Source organism: Gymnoscopelus braueri, assembly GCF_963280865.1.
Source record: "Gymnoscopelus braueri genome assembly, chromosome: 14".
NCBI lineage: Eukaryota > Metazoa > Chordata > Actinopteri > Myctophiformes > Myctophidae > Gymnoscopelus > Gymnoscopelus braueri.
The window spans coordinates 47,755,726-47,771,266 of NC_137619.1; the positions used below are offsets into that span (position 1 = coordinate 47,755,726).

Sequence of the window (15,541 nt, forward strand, 5' to 3'; positions counted from 1 at the left end):
GTAACATTAACATTGTTGTTATTATTATTATTATTATTATTATTATTATTATTAATAATGATGATGATGATGATGATGATGATGATGATGATGATAATAATAATAATAGCATCACATCAATATATTACAGTAAATATTTAAATATGAGGAGTGGTCCAAGAGTGGAGAGATTCCTCCCTCGACCAATAGAAACGTCCAGTGGGCTGGACTTGTCTGAGTCTCAACCAGTTCAAAGTTTTCATTGAGAGGGTGTTTTCTTTCCTGTCGTTTTATATCAGTGATCGTTTTTATTATTATCATCTTCTTATCCACAGTAGCTACACATACAACTACTTTATCAAAACTGTAGCCAGGCTACATCATTGCTCATGGAGTCCCCGGCGGGGACAGAAAGTGAACCAGCAGCCCTGTTCAGCGCGGTCACAGTGTATTCTCTGTTGGCGTGCGGGCTCCAGTTGGTCACTGGGTACGGGTTCGCTCGGTACTGGGGCGGCGGGTGTTCGTCCACCGACAGATGGGTTCTGGTCTGGTTGTTCTACGACGCTATAGTCCACATCACACTGGTGAGAGTCTGACCTACAGTATACTCAGACTGTGGTGTAAAGTAACTAAGTATATTTACTCAAGTACTGTACCTATAAGTACAATTTTGAGGTATTTTGTTTTACCTTACTGGAGTAGCTGTAGTATACAACCCTCGTAGACGTATTTATGATTCTGACGTAGATTGAAAACGTCAGAATCATAAATACGTCTACGAGGGTTGTATACTACAGCTATTACTGGAGCTACTTTCCACTACTTTAGTTTTGTATGACACGCTTGTATGATGAAGTAGCATAAGTTACGAAAAGATATAGAGGCTATAAAAGTTAAAATATGGAGATATGCGGTTTCTGCCCAACAGCAACGATGTGTTTGTATGTTCTATGGATAATTTAATTAAAATGTGATGTAATGGAATTGAATTGAACTCTATTCTATTCTATTGAAATGAGCTTTATTGGCATTTGGCATGAGAAACCATAAGTTTACATTGTCAAAGCAAGTTAATTATATTGTTTATACCTATTTACAATTAAGGCTGACGAAGAAATATGTAAACAGAGCTATCACATTGTAAATTGAAAAAAAGAAAAAATGGGGAAAAAAAATTGCTTACACAACTTAGAAATAGTTGCACATGCAGAGTAGCTTGGTGTATAAGCTTTTTGAAACAAATAGCAGGATTTTGCAGTTTGCATAATTGATGTGGGAACATTTGTGTATTTGTAATTGTGCATGGATAATTGTATTGCCACTTATATTCTGTCATTGTGTTACAGCTCTGTTATTCTGTTACCTCTCTTATCCTTATCTGTGGCTTTTAAATGTTATGATTTATTGTATGCATCTGCTCCACTTTGACAACCAGTGGGCAACGTATTTGCGTGCAAGTGAGAATGACATAAGCACAGCTTTATGCACACATCTGCTTGTTTGTTTTTTTGTTTGATTGTTTGACTGACACACCAACTGACTGACTGACTGACTACTGATTGATTGATTGATTGATTGATTGATTGATTGATTGGTCCTTCTGCAGGAGGGTCCGTTCGTCTACATGTCCCTGGTTGGAACCGTCGCCACATCAGAAGGAATGCTGGCAGAACTATGTGAGTTTTATTGAACATCCGCTTAATTGCAATAATTTAATATCGCTTAATTCATTTATTTATTATTTCACCTGTCATTCCCTTTCATCGTAGCAATAACAGTGTGCTATGATAGCACGGTCGTAATAGCATTCTATAAGAGACTATAGTTAATAAAAAGTGGTATGAAAACATAGGCAGTGGCTCAGGGGTAGAGTGGCCGGGTAGAGTGAATTGGAAACCGCAAGGTTCCCAGAGTAAGTGTAGAAGTGTCCTTGAGCAAGACGCTGAACCCCTAATTGCTCCCGATGAGCAGGCTGACTTGCATGGTTTGCATGCCTTGCATGGTTTCCTCCACCATCGGTGTTTGAATGTGTGTGTGTGTGTGAATGTAATGTAATGTAATTCACAATCTATGTAAAGCGCTTTGGATCACTGGATTCTTTCAAAACTAGCCTGAAAAACCATCTATCAGTAGACAAGGGGAGGGTCAATGCAATTTCCCATAGAAACTAGGTGTCATTCACTGCTGACATTTTCCCCTTTTCTCCTTACAGTTTTGTATTTGTTGATGTCATGTATTATTGTTTTTTTTAATGCTATGTTGATTAATTGAATACATAGGACCACAATGGAAACAAGTCTCCATGCAGGACCTTTTTGTGCTATCCTTTTAGCCTTAATGTCTGACTGAATCTCGTGCTGTTTACATTTCTGACTTATAAAGTATTCAATCAATCAATCAAAAACTATTTTGGGGACCTCTGTCTGTATCTCAACCTCCCCCCCCTCCTCCCCCCCACCCCCATCTTTCTCTCTCTCGGTCTCTGTGTCTCTCTCTCTCTCTCTCTCTCTCTCAAAGGGAAGGAGTATGGTAAAGCAGACGTCAGATGGTTGCATTCTGATCCCACCATTGTTTCATTGGAGTTGTTGACGGTCGTACTGGACAGCTTCCTGGCTCTAGTGCTGATCTACGCTATCATCAGAGACACACACTATAGGTACAACAACAACTACACACACACACACACACACACACATGCAGACGCACACACACACACACACACACACACACACACACACACACACACACACACACACACACACACACACACACACACACCTATATTTGTGGGGACATCAACGTTTTAGGATATCAATTGTATGAATACCATTTTTTACCTTGATTTGTAACCATAAAGCCAAAAATAGCAGATCTACAAGCAACACTGGCTCACAGCTACGTATAAATCAGGCATAACTCCAACCCCTGAACCTAACTTGAATCCTAATCCTCTAATCCTAATCCCAACCCATAAAACTAACCTCTATTATTTCTATTTTCTCTTTTAATTTAGAGTAGCCAATTAGTTTTACCCCCTTTTTCTCCCCAATTTAGTTGTTATGCCAATTAATTCTCCCCACACACATTTCTGTATTGTCACTGTTGTTGTATCCTACTGACTCACCTGCCAGTGAGGAGCCCCCACCAGGAGGACGTAGGGCCTCCGTCCTACTCCTCCCGCCCAACACTCCCTGTTGACAGGTGCCGCCCCAGCTCGTATAGGAGTATGTGCAATGACCAATATCACCCTCCCCGCCTGGCTTTCCACCGCCGAACACGGGCCAATTGTGTTCACATAGACACTCGACAAAGCCGGATGCACCACAACCGTGAACCCACAACCTCTGTGGTGGTGGGCAGGCACTTTACCACTACGCCACCCGAGCGCCTCTAAAACGTTTCTAAACCTGAAATTCTACTATGTGGGGACATTTGGCCCTCACAAGTATAGTAATACAAGTGCACACACGCACGCACGCACACACTCACACACGCGCGCACACACACACACACATTAGTAATATTCAATATCATAATAATATCCTAACATTCCTAATGGTGATAATAATTGATATTGTCTGCTGTGCCGTCAAGACATTTTGTGCAGGTCAGCCTGTGTGTGTGTGAGCTGTATGGAGGCTGGATGACGTTCTGCCCGGACTGGCTGGCAGGCAGCCCCAGCCTGGACACCTCCCGCTGGCTATACTTGTGGGTGTACCTGCTGTTCTTCAACGGGGTGTGGGTGGTGGTGCCGCTGCTGCTGATGTGCCAGTCCTGGACGGCACTGAGACGAACGCACCACGCCGCCCGCAGACCGAGCAGTGCATCGCACGCAAAACACTCATGATTGATTGATTGAATACTTTATTAGTCAGAAATGTAAACAGCACGTGGTACAGTCAGACATTAAAGGGATAGTTCACCCCAAAAAATAATTTTCTTTCTATCGATTAGTCACCCCATGAATTCATGGATATTTTTTGTTTTTCCTAAGCTAATAACTTGAATTTAGATTTAACTTGTAAGGGTCCATTTGGTTCCATTTGTACACTCTCAGAGTTACAAAACTGTAGTAAGGGTCCATTTGGAACCCCCTAACTCAGAGGGTCCCTGGACCTCATTGCACAGAAAACCCTCATAATACCAGTGGTGGAAGAAGTACACTGATTTTTATTTTCTCTAAAGTAAAGCTGCTCTCTCTAACTTTAATGTTTTACCCCGCATTCGAACCCGGGTCTCGTGCACAATTGGTGACCCCACTTTGCGAACCACTGAGCTAGAGGGTTTTATTTGACACTTGCTTTGGCTGTATAAACGTATGTTTTCTCATGCCAATAAAGCTCACTTGAATTGAATTGCTAGAGGGTTTACATGTAAGTGGTTAACTTAGATACATTTTTGTGCACTGTAAGTGAAATCATCTACATGATGCTGTATCGATGCTTTACCAATAAAGAACACACACTAAAGACTGTCTGGTAAATGTATTTGTCCATGTTACATAGTTTGAACATGTGGTTACATACCATGGATTAAAGCAAAAATAAAATCACATGACTGAAAAATGTTGTCAGGCCAAGTCCTAATCTGCCATTTGTGAAACAGTGTGAAAGGACCCTTCCACACAATAGTGTTGTGTTTCATGAACAATTAGCACAATATAGTATGTAAAAATTATGATGAAAATGTGTTACCCGAGATAATTTGGGTTTCCTGGAATGATTGAACATGTATTCTATTGCTAGTTTGACCACTTCAAATACTCTTTAATCTTAAAAGATCTAATAACTGAAAATATTTCGGCACGTGACACGCTTCCATAGAAGACATGGTGGCTTCTATGGAAACCAAATGACTGAAATCAGTGGTAACAACTCAGAACTTGTCCATGTACAAAGAGGGGCATGTATGCATTCCTGATGGGCTTTGTTCCCAACGGGCATCAGCCTTACAGTCTAGTATGCTGTATATCTATGAATCCCAAAAATTCTCTATCTGTCTGTCTTTTTGTCTGTGTCCCTTTATGCCCATTAATGGAGATCTTTGCATCTTTCATTCCGTCTGTGGTTTATGACCGACCATGTATAGAAATTTGTGTTGTTAAAATGTTTCCAAAAATGAAAGATTTCCAAGTGCTCATATGTGTCCTATACTGTAGTTGCTTCTTTTGGGCTTGTTTTCGAGACCTAGCACAGAACACAGTAGATAGAAGGAGACATGACGACAGCTAAAGCTGATAAGGTTTATTCTAGCAGGTAACCAACTGTCCCATTCGAAACATCCACACATAGTTACTATGTTACTACAACCCTACAAAACCTGCTCATCGACTGCGTTTGAAACTCCCACAATGGCAACGACATGAGACATCAACTATAGCTTCATACACACAGATCATACACTAACAATTAAAATCGGACATGATAATATTTACAATGGCAAATCTGTGTGCGTGTCTTTGTGAGATGACAATTCATGAATTGTCTAATAATATTAAATATTGACTGAACATTTTCAAAAAAGAAAAGTGAAAATAGCAGATCAAATTTTGCGTGACACTGTCATGCGACAGTGTTAAATAACCCTTAAGTGATTAATTGATGTCAATAATTAATGTAATAATCAATTTAAAGTGTGTTTTAAACCTAGTATGTCTTAAACCTTGAACCACGCGTTGCTCAAGGACAAACCGGGACCGCTGATCACATAAAAAAAAAAACATAAAAAGTACGAAACACAGCCGGGAGATGATATTCATCTAATCACAAGTTCAATTTAAGACTTTCTAAGAATTATTTATGCCACAGAATGAAATGTAACCGCTCTCTTTTTTCCCCCTCTACACCAAATCTCTTCACCGAAAATAGCTGATCTAAAAGCTTGCAATGTGCCGCATTGTGAGCTTGTAGATCAGCTATTTTCTGAGAAGATATTTAGTGTAGAAATGATAAATTCACAAACATAGCATAGCTGTCGTTCATGGATTTGAACTAAGTATATAGGGTTTAAGCGGTTAAACCAATTTATCAATAACAAAAAACTTTTTTTTTAAAGCACAAATACAACGTAAGAAAAAATATATCCTACGTCTTATTTTACCTCTCTGTGGCATTTTTAACACCTTTAACGCAATGTTATATTAAGTTTACATAAATGAACGCAAGTCTTTTTAAGGCCTTGTTTTTTTTAAATACATCAATTTAAGACTTTTTAAAGATCCCTGGTTATGCGTTTGACCTCCTCTTCCTCAGCTCTTCTTGATGAGCTTGCTGACGGAGATGAAGGCCTGCTGGAGGCCCAGGCCCTTCAGAGCGCTGCACGCTTGGATCTCCCAGTTGCGGTCCTGGCAGCTCGGCAGATCCAGCTGCTTCGACACCTACAATTTAATAATAATAACCTTTATTTGTATAGCACCTTTCATGACATGAAATGCAGCTCAATTGAGCTACATTTAGCACAGTGGTTCTCAACCTTTTCAGGCCGTGACCCCCCCAAAATAATCATATTTGAAATGGGGACCCCCACCCTGACAAGCATTTGAAATGTATGAGTTGAGGCGGAATTCAATTTAGTTTGACTCGGTTCCACAGATAAATATTGTGAAAATAGCCAATCTACAAGCGCACAATGTTTGCCTCTTTGTTATATTATTTGACAATTTGGACAATGTTTGACCAGCTTTTATAGTATAGTTTGTTGACTACTTTTGATGAAGTAATGGTATTTTTTTTCTCTAAATACATACATCTGTACATAGAAACTATAGGACACAAGTTAAAGAATGAACCTAGCATCCGTCTAAAGTAAACAATATACCATCTGTCCATAGAAACTATAGGATACAAGTTAAAGAATGAACCTAGCATCTGTTTAAATAACCTGCAATGACAATCAGAGACAGTGTGTGTGTGTGTGTGTGTGTGTGTGTGTGTGTGTGTGTGTGTGTGTGTGTGTGTGTGTGTGTGTGTGTGTGTGTGTGTGTGTGTGTGTGTGTGTGTGTGTGTGTGTGTGTGTGTGTGTGTGTGTGTGTGTGTGTGTGTGTGTGTGTGTGTGTGTGTGTGTGTGCGCGCGTGCGCATGTGTGTGTATTACTATACTTGTGAGGACCTCAGAAGTATAGTAGAATATGAGAAATTGACGTTATGAGGACCATTTTCCTGGTCCTCACAAGAGAAATGGCTGTTTCACGGCTGATAGATTTTTTAGAGATCCGTTTACAATTAGAAAAAAGGTTGGAGTTAGGTTTAGGACTAGAGATTTAGAAATTAAGATTAGGGATTAGAGATAGTCACACTGATTTATGCGTACGTGCGTGCTTGTGTCGTGCACGTTGTGAGCTTGTAGATCAGCTATTTTTCGGCTTTAAAAATGGCATTCATAAAATCCCTGTCCTAAAAGTATAGTAATACAATACCTGTGTGTGTGTGTGTGTGTGTGTGTGTGTGTGTGTGTGTGTGTGTGTGTGTGTGTGTAATCCGCGCATGCACACTGGTTTACCTCTCGTATGGTCATGGAGTTGGCCAGGTCCTTCTTGTTGGCCAGGACCATCAGAGGAACTCCTTTGAGGTTCTCATCGTTCAGGACTTTCCTCAGAGCTCTGTGAGCCTCAGGCATCCTTCCTGAATCACTGCTGTCCACCACAAACACCAGAGCCTTGCAGCCTTCCAGGTAGAACCTGGACAGGACAGGACAGGACAGGGTTTACTTAAATACTAACATGTAGCTCATATCAAGATTACATTTATACCTGGTATCCACATGTGTCTCATATCCTCCAGACATCATTATTTCTGAGGCTGGAGTGCACATTAGAGTTCTCAAATTCTGCCCGAACCCGACCCTACCCGACCCCACATTTTCGGGCTGGGCCGGGCAGAAAATGTATGCTAATTGATTGGGCCGAGCCTCGGGTTCCGTGAAAAGAAAGAAAACAATCTGTTAGGCCCAAAAAGGAAATTTCAACTGCCCTATAGCGGCCGAACGGTAAGGCAGACGGAAATGGCAGTGGATGCGTTGGATGCAGGTGAATTTTACCCAGGTATCTAGTTCGTTGCCGTCCGACCTTCCTAGTCCGTGTTATAAAAAAAACCTGACGAAAATGGTAAAAACATCCAATCTGCTCATTTCAAAGCTTGTTGCGTGCGTGACTTTGAGGACATTTAACACATTTTCTGTTTTGGGGGGTTTTCGGGCTTAAAATTGTTCGGGCCGGGCCCTGTTACGGGCTGTCCCAGTTAGGGCCGGGCCTTAATTTTCAGGCCCGTTGAGAACTCTAGTGCACATTTGAGGCCACGATGAGCACCTCAATTTAAGCCTCGTTTAGCTGAAGGAAGTTATCAACGTGTGTCTCATATCCAGATATTATTCATCCGGTAGGCCCAAAACCAACAAAAACATCTCTCTCTCTACCTCCAGTTCGCTCTCATCCGATCTTGACCGCCAACATCCCAGATGGTCAAAGCCGTTTTCTTATCCAGGTCCAGAGTCCCTACGTTGAACCCTATGGTAGGAGATGTGTCCATGAGCTGCCCCACACACACACACACACACACACACACACACTTTTCATTTAAGTTTGTTCCTTTTCCCTGTAGTTGAAGCTTTAAAAATGAATGCCTTGCTCACCTTCCCTGTCAGGAGTCGGGCCAGCAAGGTGGACTTCCCAGACAAGTCTAAGCCCATCAAGATCACCTGGACACACACACACTTTTAATACATGTTTAACCATAAGCTGAAAAATTGCAGATATTCAAGCTCTCAACGTGTCCCGCTGCGACACGTTGTGTGCTTATAGAGCAGCTATTTTCCGGTGCATGACACTGGCACGCATCGCACATACACAGTAACAATAAAGATTGTTTAATTGCAAAAGTTTAGGTAATGCATCTCATGACTTAGGATGTGTGATGTTACAGTGTGTGATTCTACTGTGTCTACTTCCTGATCTGGGACCTGTCATAACATGCAATCATCTCAAACGGCCTTTCCCTCCAGATACACATGAGCCTAGCATTGCCAACTACCTGAAATTAAAATAATTGTATTCTATATTGTATATTATATTAACCACTTGAGCCCCAGAATCCATATTGAAAAATAGCCAACAACTCTGGTCCAGTTTACCAGTCTATAGGGTTTTAAGTGGTAAACAACCTGTATTATAGTATATGTATATGAGCCGTTTGAACTTGTAAGATGTGTGTCATTGATTGATTGACTTGGGGAGCACTGCGATGGCCATCAGTGGAATTGGGGAGCACCTGGGCCCAGGTGCTCACACCTCTTTAAAGCCTGTGTCTTTGATTTTTGTATGTCACCCACATCTTCAACATTGATGTTAATACAGAACTGCAAAGTACATTAACATTTTCATATCAATGCATTGCTGTATGAAAATATAAAATAAAAGATTTTCCAGAAATGGTCAGAATAAAAATGTCAATAGTGAAAATAGCAACGGGCATGTAGATCGGCTATTTTCCACTGTATTTGAATTGAATATTTTGATGCAACTGGTGAATTTGTAATTTACTTCTTTCCCTTCCTGGAAATGTACAAGAGTCAAAAGTACAATATTCATAGTATAGTATCCAGAAAATACAAATAATCAAGTACAGATAGTCTGACCTGCGGAGGATGTTTGATGGAGTTTCTAGAGAAGATCAGGCCCATGGCAAAGTCCTCTGTCCTCCTCACAAGGATGGGAGGATTATCTGTCCTCTTTTTGTTCTTCGACTCGGTTGATTTAATTCTCTTCTCTTCTTTCTGTAGGTCCACATTGATTAACTCAACAGCTGTTTCTGAATCCTCACTGCTTCTTTCTGTTTCTTCAGGGACACATGACTGAGAAAGAGACAGCCTTCACTACAGAAAAATGTTGACAAACCAGTTGCTGGGTCACATGACCTGGTTTCATTGGTGGAAAACTGTGACTTTTCTGGCTCTGAGCCCAGCCCACACTTATCTGTGAACATACCTGAAAAACCATGCACGCATGCACACGCACACACACACACACACACACACACACACACACACACGCGCACACGCACACGTGCACACACACACACACACACACACACACACACACACACACACACACACATGGTTTACAATACAAACAGAAGGATCACATGGAAGGGGCATTTCATGACTTTACCTGGGAACTTCCTAAAAGCCTTCACTTTTCACTCTCTGAAATTGTACTCTCTGTCATTTATACTCTTTGACACCAATTTGGGAACCCACTCAGAAAATGTTTTGAGAGATTACTTTGACACTGATGTGTGGTTTTTTTAACCATGAAATCATAGTTTGATGCTATAATTAAATTCCATGTTTATTTTTTGTTATTTTTTTGTTCAAGGTTTTTTTTATTTTATGTTTATTTATTGTTTGACCTAATAATTGTAATGTTTGAATAGAACAAGCTTAACAACTACATCAGTGAAAAGGTCCATTCATAATTTTCCTTTTTGAGAAGTTGATATTGAACCAAAGAACAAGATTTTTGGGCAGGATCTCCTCTTTTATCAACAAGAGTGCAATGAGGACTCTAGCTGGAGCCCTCATTCAATGTCACTAAAATCAAAACTACAGACCTAAAAAAACAAACTAAAAAGACTACTAGAGCTCTCCCCCAGGACTCACCTTCTCCCAGCTCACTTCTGGGTTGGCTCAAGGTAGAAAACATCTCTCAATGGGTCGTCTGGTCTTTAAGATACTTTGAAGAACAGTGCCCACATACCTGTCAAACTACTTCTAGCAAATGTTACATTACAAATGCTTGAATTGGATATCGAGATCAACTCCACCACCATATGCTGCTGTCAACTGGAGTGTGTTTACTGGGGTCAGAAAACCTTCTATTTATAGCAAAACGGATGGCAAAACAAGAATATAGTTTATGATATCGTGTCGCCAGTTATGTCTGCTAAGAGGATTGTGAGTATTGTTGTTAATGTAACATAGTTACAAAATGACTCTATGCTCTGACTGTGGAAGGGTGATATTTTGAGCGTATCACTTAAAAACGAGAGCGCTGTTTTCATCTCATCTCAGATATGACATAAGGCACATGTGTGCTAACTGGTCAGCTCTTTGTTGCATTTCATAATATACACTTTTGTTATATCTTGTTTTTATTGAGGAGAAAACACAAGTGGCACATTAAGCCACCGTCCCAGACAAGAGGGGCTGTGTGTGTGTTGTCTCTATGGTCCTCAATGGTGTTTAAGTCCAACCCCTTCAGTGCGGTTCAGCATCAGTCTGTGAGACTTAAAGGAATAGTTCAAACTAAAAATTACTTATTTTCTGTAAATTACACACCCCATGAGATTTTTTTTGTTTTTGTCGCAGTAGCCAATAATTTGATGACAAGCGGAATCTCCGGTAGGAGACTCAAAAAGTAACCTACTGAGGCTCCTATTGACTGATGACCCAGTCATCAAATTATTGGCTTAGGAATGGAACTACTTTAACCCTGTTATACTTATGGTTTGAGGCTGCTCAAAAATAGAAGATCTACAAGCTCACAGCGTGTAACTTGCAACAATTGTCTTCAGTTAATATCACAGTTACACACTACAAAATACACACAAGCTGTTTGTTTTGTTTGGACCTATATCAATATAGGTCTATATTTCCCCATGGGGAAATTCTGGTGTCGTAGCAGCAACAGCAGTAAGCATATATCGATTGCTTACTGCTTGCTTACAGGATGTAGATTTGTTTTCTTATATGTTGTCTGGTCTAGAGAGTGTCTTTATTTAACCTAGCTACTAGTAGGTTTATAAACAACTATTTATTTTATTGTAACAATTGAATGCAGACTAGATGCACACAGCTACATAATCTCTGCCAAGGAGTTGAACCCAGGCAGCCAGGTTGAAAATCAGGAATCCTAACTGCTAGAGTAGACCATATCGGACAGTAACAGAGAAACCACAGAGACACTTTCATGTTCATGTTGTTAACACTGGTAATATGTTGAACATAGCATTGATTAATAGATAGCAATAGATGATACAATATGCATTGTTATAACATGTGTTACAACTGGATTTAAATGATACACACAGGGATAATAGAACAATACAAGCGGTAAAACACCATGCATGAACAAAGACTCTTTGTCTGGCAAGATCAGCCAATCATATGCTGGGAGTCGCACACTGCATTTGCATTAGCTCTGCATAAATAGTGGGGAGTCGCAATGTTGAGTCACTCTTCGCGGACACGCATCTGAAGATTAACACAATGCCTGAAGTTGTAGCAAAGCCAGCGCCCAAGAAGGGCTCCAAGAAAGCCGTCACCAAGACCGCTGCCAAGGGCGGCAAGAAACGCAGAAAGTCCAGGAAGGAGAGCTATGCCATCTACATCTACAAGGTCATGAAGCAGGTCCACCCTGACACCGGTATCTCTTCCAAGGCCATGGGCATCATGAACTCATTTGTCAATGACATCTTTGAGCGCATCGCCGGTGAAGCCTCCAAACTGGCTAACTACAACAAGCGTCGCACCATCACATCCAGGGAGATTCAGACCGCCGTCCGCCTGCTGCTCCCCGGTGAGCTGGCTAAGCACGCCGTGTCTGAGGGCACCAAGGCTGTCACCAAGTACACCAGCGCCAAGTAAACCGCTTAGTTTGCTATAAACACAAGGTCCTTTTAAGGGCCACCCATATTTTCAAAGAAGTGTTCATCCTTTCTCGTCCCGCCCGTATGTATGCAAGACCTGACAAACTGCTGGGAACTATTATTCTAGTATACCTTTTTTTCCTTAGTGGAAAAGGCTCAAGACATCTGGTCTTGCATAATGTTATAAAATATTAAACTGATTCAGACGGGATCTAGGGCTCAACATCTACACTAGTTTTCTGACACAACTAAATTAACCTCTAGGCTGATCACTAAAGGTATCTTGTCTTGCAATAACGCGCTAAATATAGGGGTTCACATAATCAGTGCATTACCAAGAGAGACGGTGTAAGTGACTAAATGACCAATTGAGAATATTGGATGCGTGACATTACCGTATTGCACGGTAAAAAGAAAATTATAGAACACATTATATTGCGAAAGCGTTGAAATTAGAGGGGTTTCAGAAGCGACTCTTTATATTGAAATAGTGGGTGGCTCTTAAAAGAGCCTTTGTGGGGTCTGTTATTTTTGAATAAAGGAGAATTATTTCTTGGCGGCTTTCTCGGTCTTCTTGGGGAGCAGAACAGCCTGAATGTTGGGCAGCACACCGCCCTGAGCGATGGTCACTCCACCCAGCAGTCTGTTGAGCTCCTCGTCGTTGCGGACGGCCAGCTGGAGGTGACGGGGGATGATACGGGACTTCTTGTTGTCACGAGCAGCGTTTCCGGCGAGCTCTAGGATCTCCGCTGTCAGATACTCGAGAACAGCCGCCAGATAGACCGGGGCGCCGGCACCAACACGCTGGGCATAGTTGCCTTTACGCAGCAGCCTGTGGACACGACCCACGGGGAACTGGAGCCCGGCACGAGATGAGCGGGTTTTAGCCTTCGCCCTGGACTTTCCTCCGGTCTTGCCTCTTCCACTCATGATTTAGCTGTATTTCTTGAGTTAATTTACGAAGAAATGTGTGATGGAAAGGAACACGAAACCATTTATATCTTCAACTCAGTACTGTCTGTGAGCGCCCCACCAATCATAAATATGAATGAGAGCGCGGGGTGAGTGTGTATGAGTTCTCCTCCAATCACCTATAGTGGCGTGAACGGTTCCTCCCAGAGAAGGAGGTTCCTGACCAGGGACCAATCAGAGAACGAGAGCGTCTCAGAGCCGCTGAAATAAACTGCTGCAATTTGTGCCCGTTGTGGTACAACTCTCATCTATAGTTTGCAGAAAGAGACCATGGCAAGAACCAAGCAAACCGCTCGTAAGTCCACCGGTGGCAAAGCCCACAGGAAGCAGCTCGCCACCCTATGTTAATAGATGCCATGGTGTCAGTTTCTTTTTTCGTGCGTCCTGAGTTCTTTGTCTTTTCAGTTCAGTTTGGATTTGTTTGAAGACCACCTCTCCCGAGATGGCCTCCAGGTGAATTACCATGGCACACCTGGTTTTCCACAATTTGTTTATAACTGTGCAAATAACAGTCCAGTCAAAATCCTGTTCTACGGTAGACACTTTTCCCTCGAAAACCCCATACATGGCAGCAATGTAATTCATCTTAATTTTAAAGCCAATTTGTGTCATTTTCCCCCACACAAAGCTAGATCTCGGACAGTCTACCAGCAAGTGCTCTATAGTCTCATCTGCACCACAATTTAGTATTGGGCATTTAACAGTTCTAACGAAGCAGCTCCATTTGACTACTGCTTGTACTGCTAGTCTCCTCACAGATATACCAGCCACGTGACGTCTCTTTTTCTCGGAGATATTTTTACTACTAATATTTTTAATACACACCCGCTTTTGAGTTTCATCAAGGTATTTGTAGGGAAAATGCCACCATATAAATCACTACATATCTTACCATATATACATTTACTTGTCATTTCAGTCCAGTCAATATTTAAGTGTGCAGAGTTTGACAACAGATCACCATACATAACTTTAAAATAAGGCCCTGAGCTCCTTGCCCGGCCCTTCTTTTTGGTCCAGCTCAGTGCCTCCCCTATCCATATAGCCCTTCGTTTAAAACCAGATGCTATGTGTTGTTTACAAAATGAAGCCTAACCGTTACCGTCCTGGTACAGTGGCTCTGAGGGAGATCCACCGTCGTTACCAGAAATCTACAGAGCTGCTGATCCGTAAGCTGCCCTTCCAGCGCCTGGTGAGGGAGATCGCCCAGGACTTTAAGACCGACCTGCGCTTCCAGAGCTCCGCTGTCATGGCTCTGCAGGAGTCAGCCGAGGCTTATCTGGTCGGTCTGTTTGAAGACACCAACCTGTGCGCCATCCACGCAAAGAGGGTGACCATCATGCCAAAAGACACCCAGCTGGCCCGCCGTATCCGTGGAGAACGTGCTTAAACTTATCTGATACTGCCACAACCCCAAAACGGCTCTTTTAAGAGCCACCCACTTATTTCTGTAAAAGATGTCCACTTATTAAAACTGTAATTCCCATAATGATCTGCTATACTGGGCTATTTGTGATTGGGGTCTCTCTTTACCATATCTAAACCTTGGTAAACACAAAATAAAACATGATTGATAAAGGAGTATAGAGCGCTCTAAAATAAATAATTATCTCCCCATGTTCTGGTGACTGCTAACTTAATGTGTGAGTGGGCCACGTTTTTGTTTTTCAATTAAAATAAATAAATATATATATATATATAGTGAAAAATAAAATCCGTCACCAGGACCATGGATGTGTGAGTTGTTAACTACTTCTACGCGGTAGTAGTTTAATGTAGTAATCCATATCTTTCAATAAATAAGTGTTTTAATGCCGTCTATGGCCGAACGCCATTTTTCACCCTCGTTTACTTCCTGTTTACATTTAGTATAATTCCGGGTTTCACCGGATGCTCCCCCTCACTACCCGTCACTACCGCCCATTGGGAACTTCCGACAGAATCGGCCACAGA

The 15,541-nt window shown here is 41.6% G+C and overlaps 5 protein-coding genes across 5 annotated transcripts; 3 read left to right on the forward strand and 2 right to left on the reverse strand.

The window, feature by feature from the left end:
• The first annotated feature begins 281 nt into the window (after positions 1-281).
• ebpl (EBP like) lies at positions 282-6,024 on the forward strand. Its single transcript, XM_080450136.1, has 4 exons — positions 282-563; positions 1,586-1,655; positions 2,497-2,635; positions 3,574-6,024. Exons 1-4 carry the CDS (start codon positions 369-371, stop codon positions 3,824-3,826), a joined length of 657 nt encoding a protein of 218 aa, XP_080306262.1. The 5' UTR covers positions 282-368; the 3' UTR covers positions 3,827-6,024.
• On the reverse strand, positions 5,581-9,830 carry LOC308100939 (ADP-ribosylation factor-like protein 11). The gene is made up of 5 exons (XM_080450142.1): positions 9,606-9,830; positions 8,604-8,669; positions 8,388-8,503; positions 7,476-7,653; positions 5,581-6,355 (listed from the first exon to the last, which is right to left on the reverse strand). Exons 1-5 carry the CDS (start codon positions 9,648-9,650, stop codon positions 6,227-6,229), a joined length of 534 nt encoding a protein of 177 aa, XP_080306268.1. The 5' UTR covers positions 9,651-9,830; the 3' UTR covers positions 5,581-6,226.
• A 2,406-nt stretch (positions 9,831-12,236) lies between these two features.
• On the forward strand, positions 12,237-12,614 carry LOC308100948 (histone H2B-like; the record flags this gene model as incomplete). The annotated part of the gene is made up of 1 exon (XM_080450153.1): positions 12,237-12,614. The coding sequence occupies one exon, from the start codon at positions 12,237-12,239 to the stop codon at positions 12,612-12,614; it is 378 nt and encodes a 125-aa protein (XP_080306279.1).
• A 548-nt stretch (positions 12,615-13,162) lies between these two features.
• Positions 13,163-13,546, reverse strand: LOC308100182 (histone H2A-like; the record flags this gene model as incomplete). The annotated part of the gene is made up of 1 exon (XM_080449133.1): positions 13,163-13,546. One exon carries the CDS (start codon positions 13,544-13,546, stop codon positions 13,163-13,165), a length of 384 nt encoding a protein of 127 aa, XP_080305259.1.
• A 1,126-nt stretch (positions 13,547-14,672) lies between these two features.
• Positions 14,673-14,978, forward strand: LOC308100674 (histone H3.2-like; the record flags this gene model as incomplete). The annotated part of the gene is made up of 1 exon (XM_080449740.1): positions 14,673-14,978. One exon carries the CDS (start codon positions 14,673-14,675, stop codon positions 14,976-14,978), a length of 306 nt encoding a protein of 101 aa, XP_080305866.1.
• Positions 14,979-15,541: the final 563 nt, after the last annotated feature.

What these genes read in the sequence shown, in the direction of transcription:
- ebpl (XM_080450136.1), top strand. Translation starts at nt 369, where the DNA reads ATGGAGTCCCCGGCGGGGACAGAAAGTGAACCAGCAGCCCTGTTCAGC. An exon ending in AGGAATGCTGGCAGAACTAT is followed by an intron (nt 1,656 to 2,496) that starts GTGAGTTTTATT and finishes TCTCTCTCAAAG; the next exon opens with GGAAGGAGTATGGTAAAGCA. An exon ending in ATCAGAGACACACACTATAG is followed by an intron (nt 2,636 to 3,573) that starts GTACAACAACAA and finishes TGTGCCGTCAAG; the next exon opens with ACATTTTGTGCAGGTCAGCC.
- LOC308100939 (XM_080450142.1), bottom strand. Translation starts at nt 9,650, where the DNA reads ATGGGCCTGATCTTCTCTAGAAACTCCATCAAACATCCTCCGCAG. An exon ending in CCCGACTCCTGACAGGGAAG is followed by an intron (nt 8,504 to 8,603) that starts GTGAGCAAGGCA and finishes TGTGTGGGGCAG; the next exon opens with CTCATGGACACATCTCCTAC. An exon ending in CGGATGAGAGCGAACTGGAG is followed by an intron (nt 7,654 to 8,387) that starts GTAGAGAGAGAG and finishes TGTCCTGTCCAG; the next exon opens with GTTCTACCTGGAAGGCTGCA.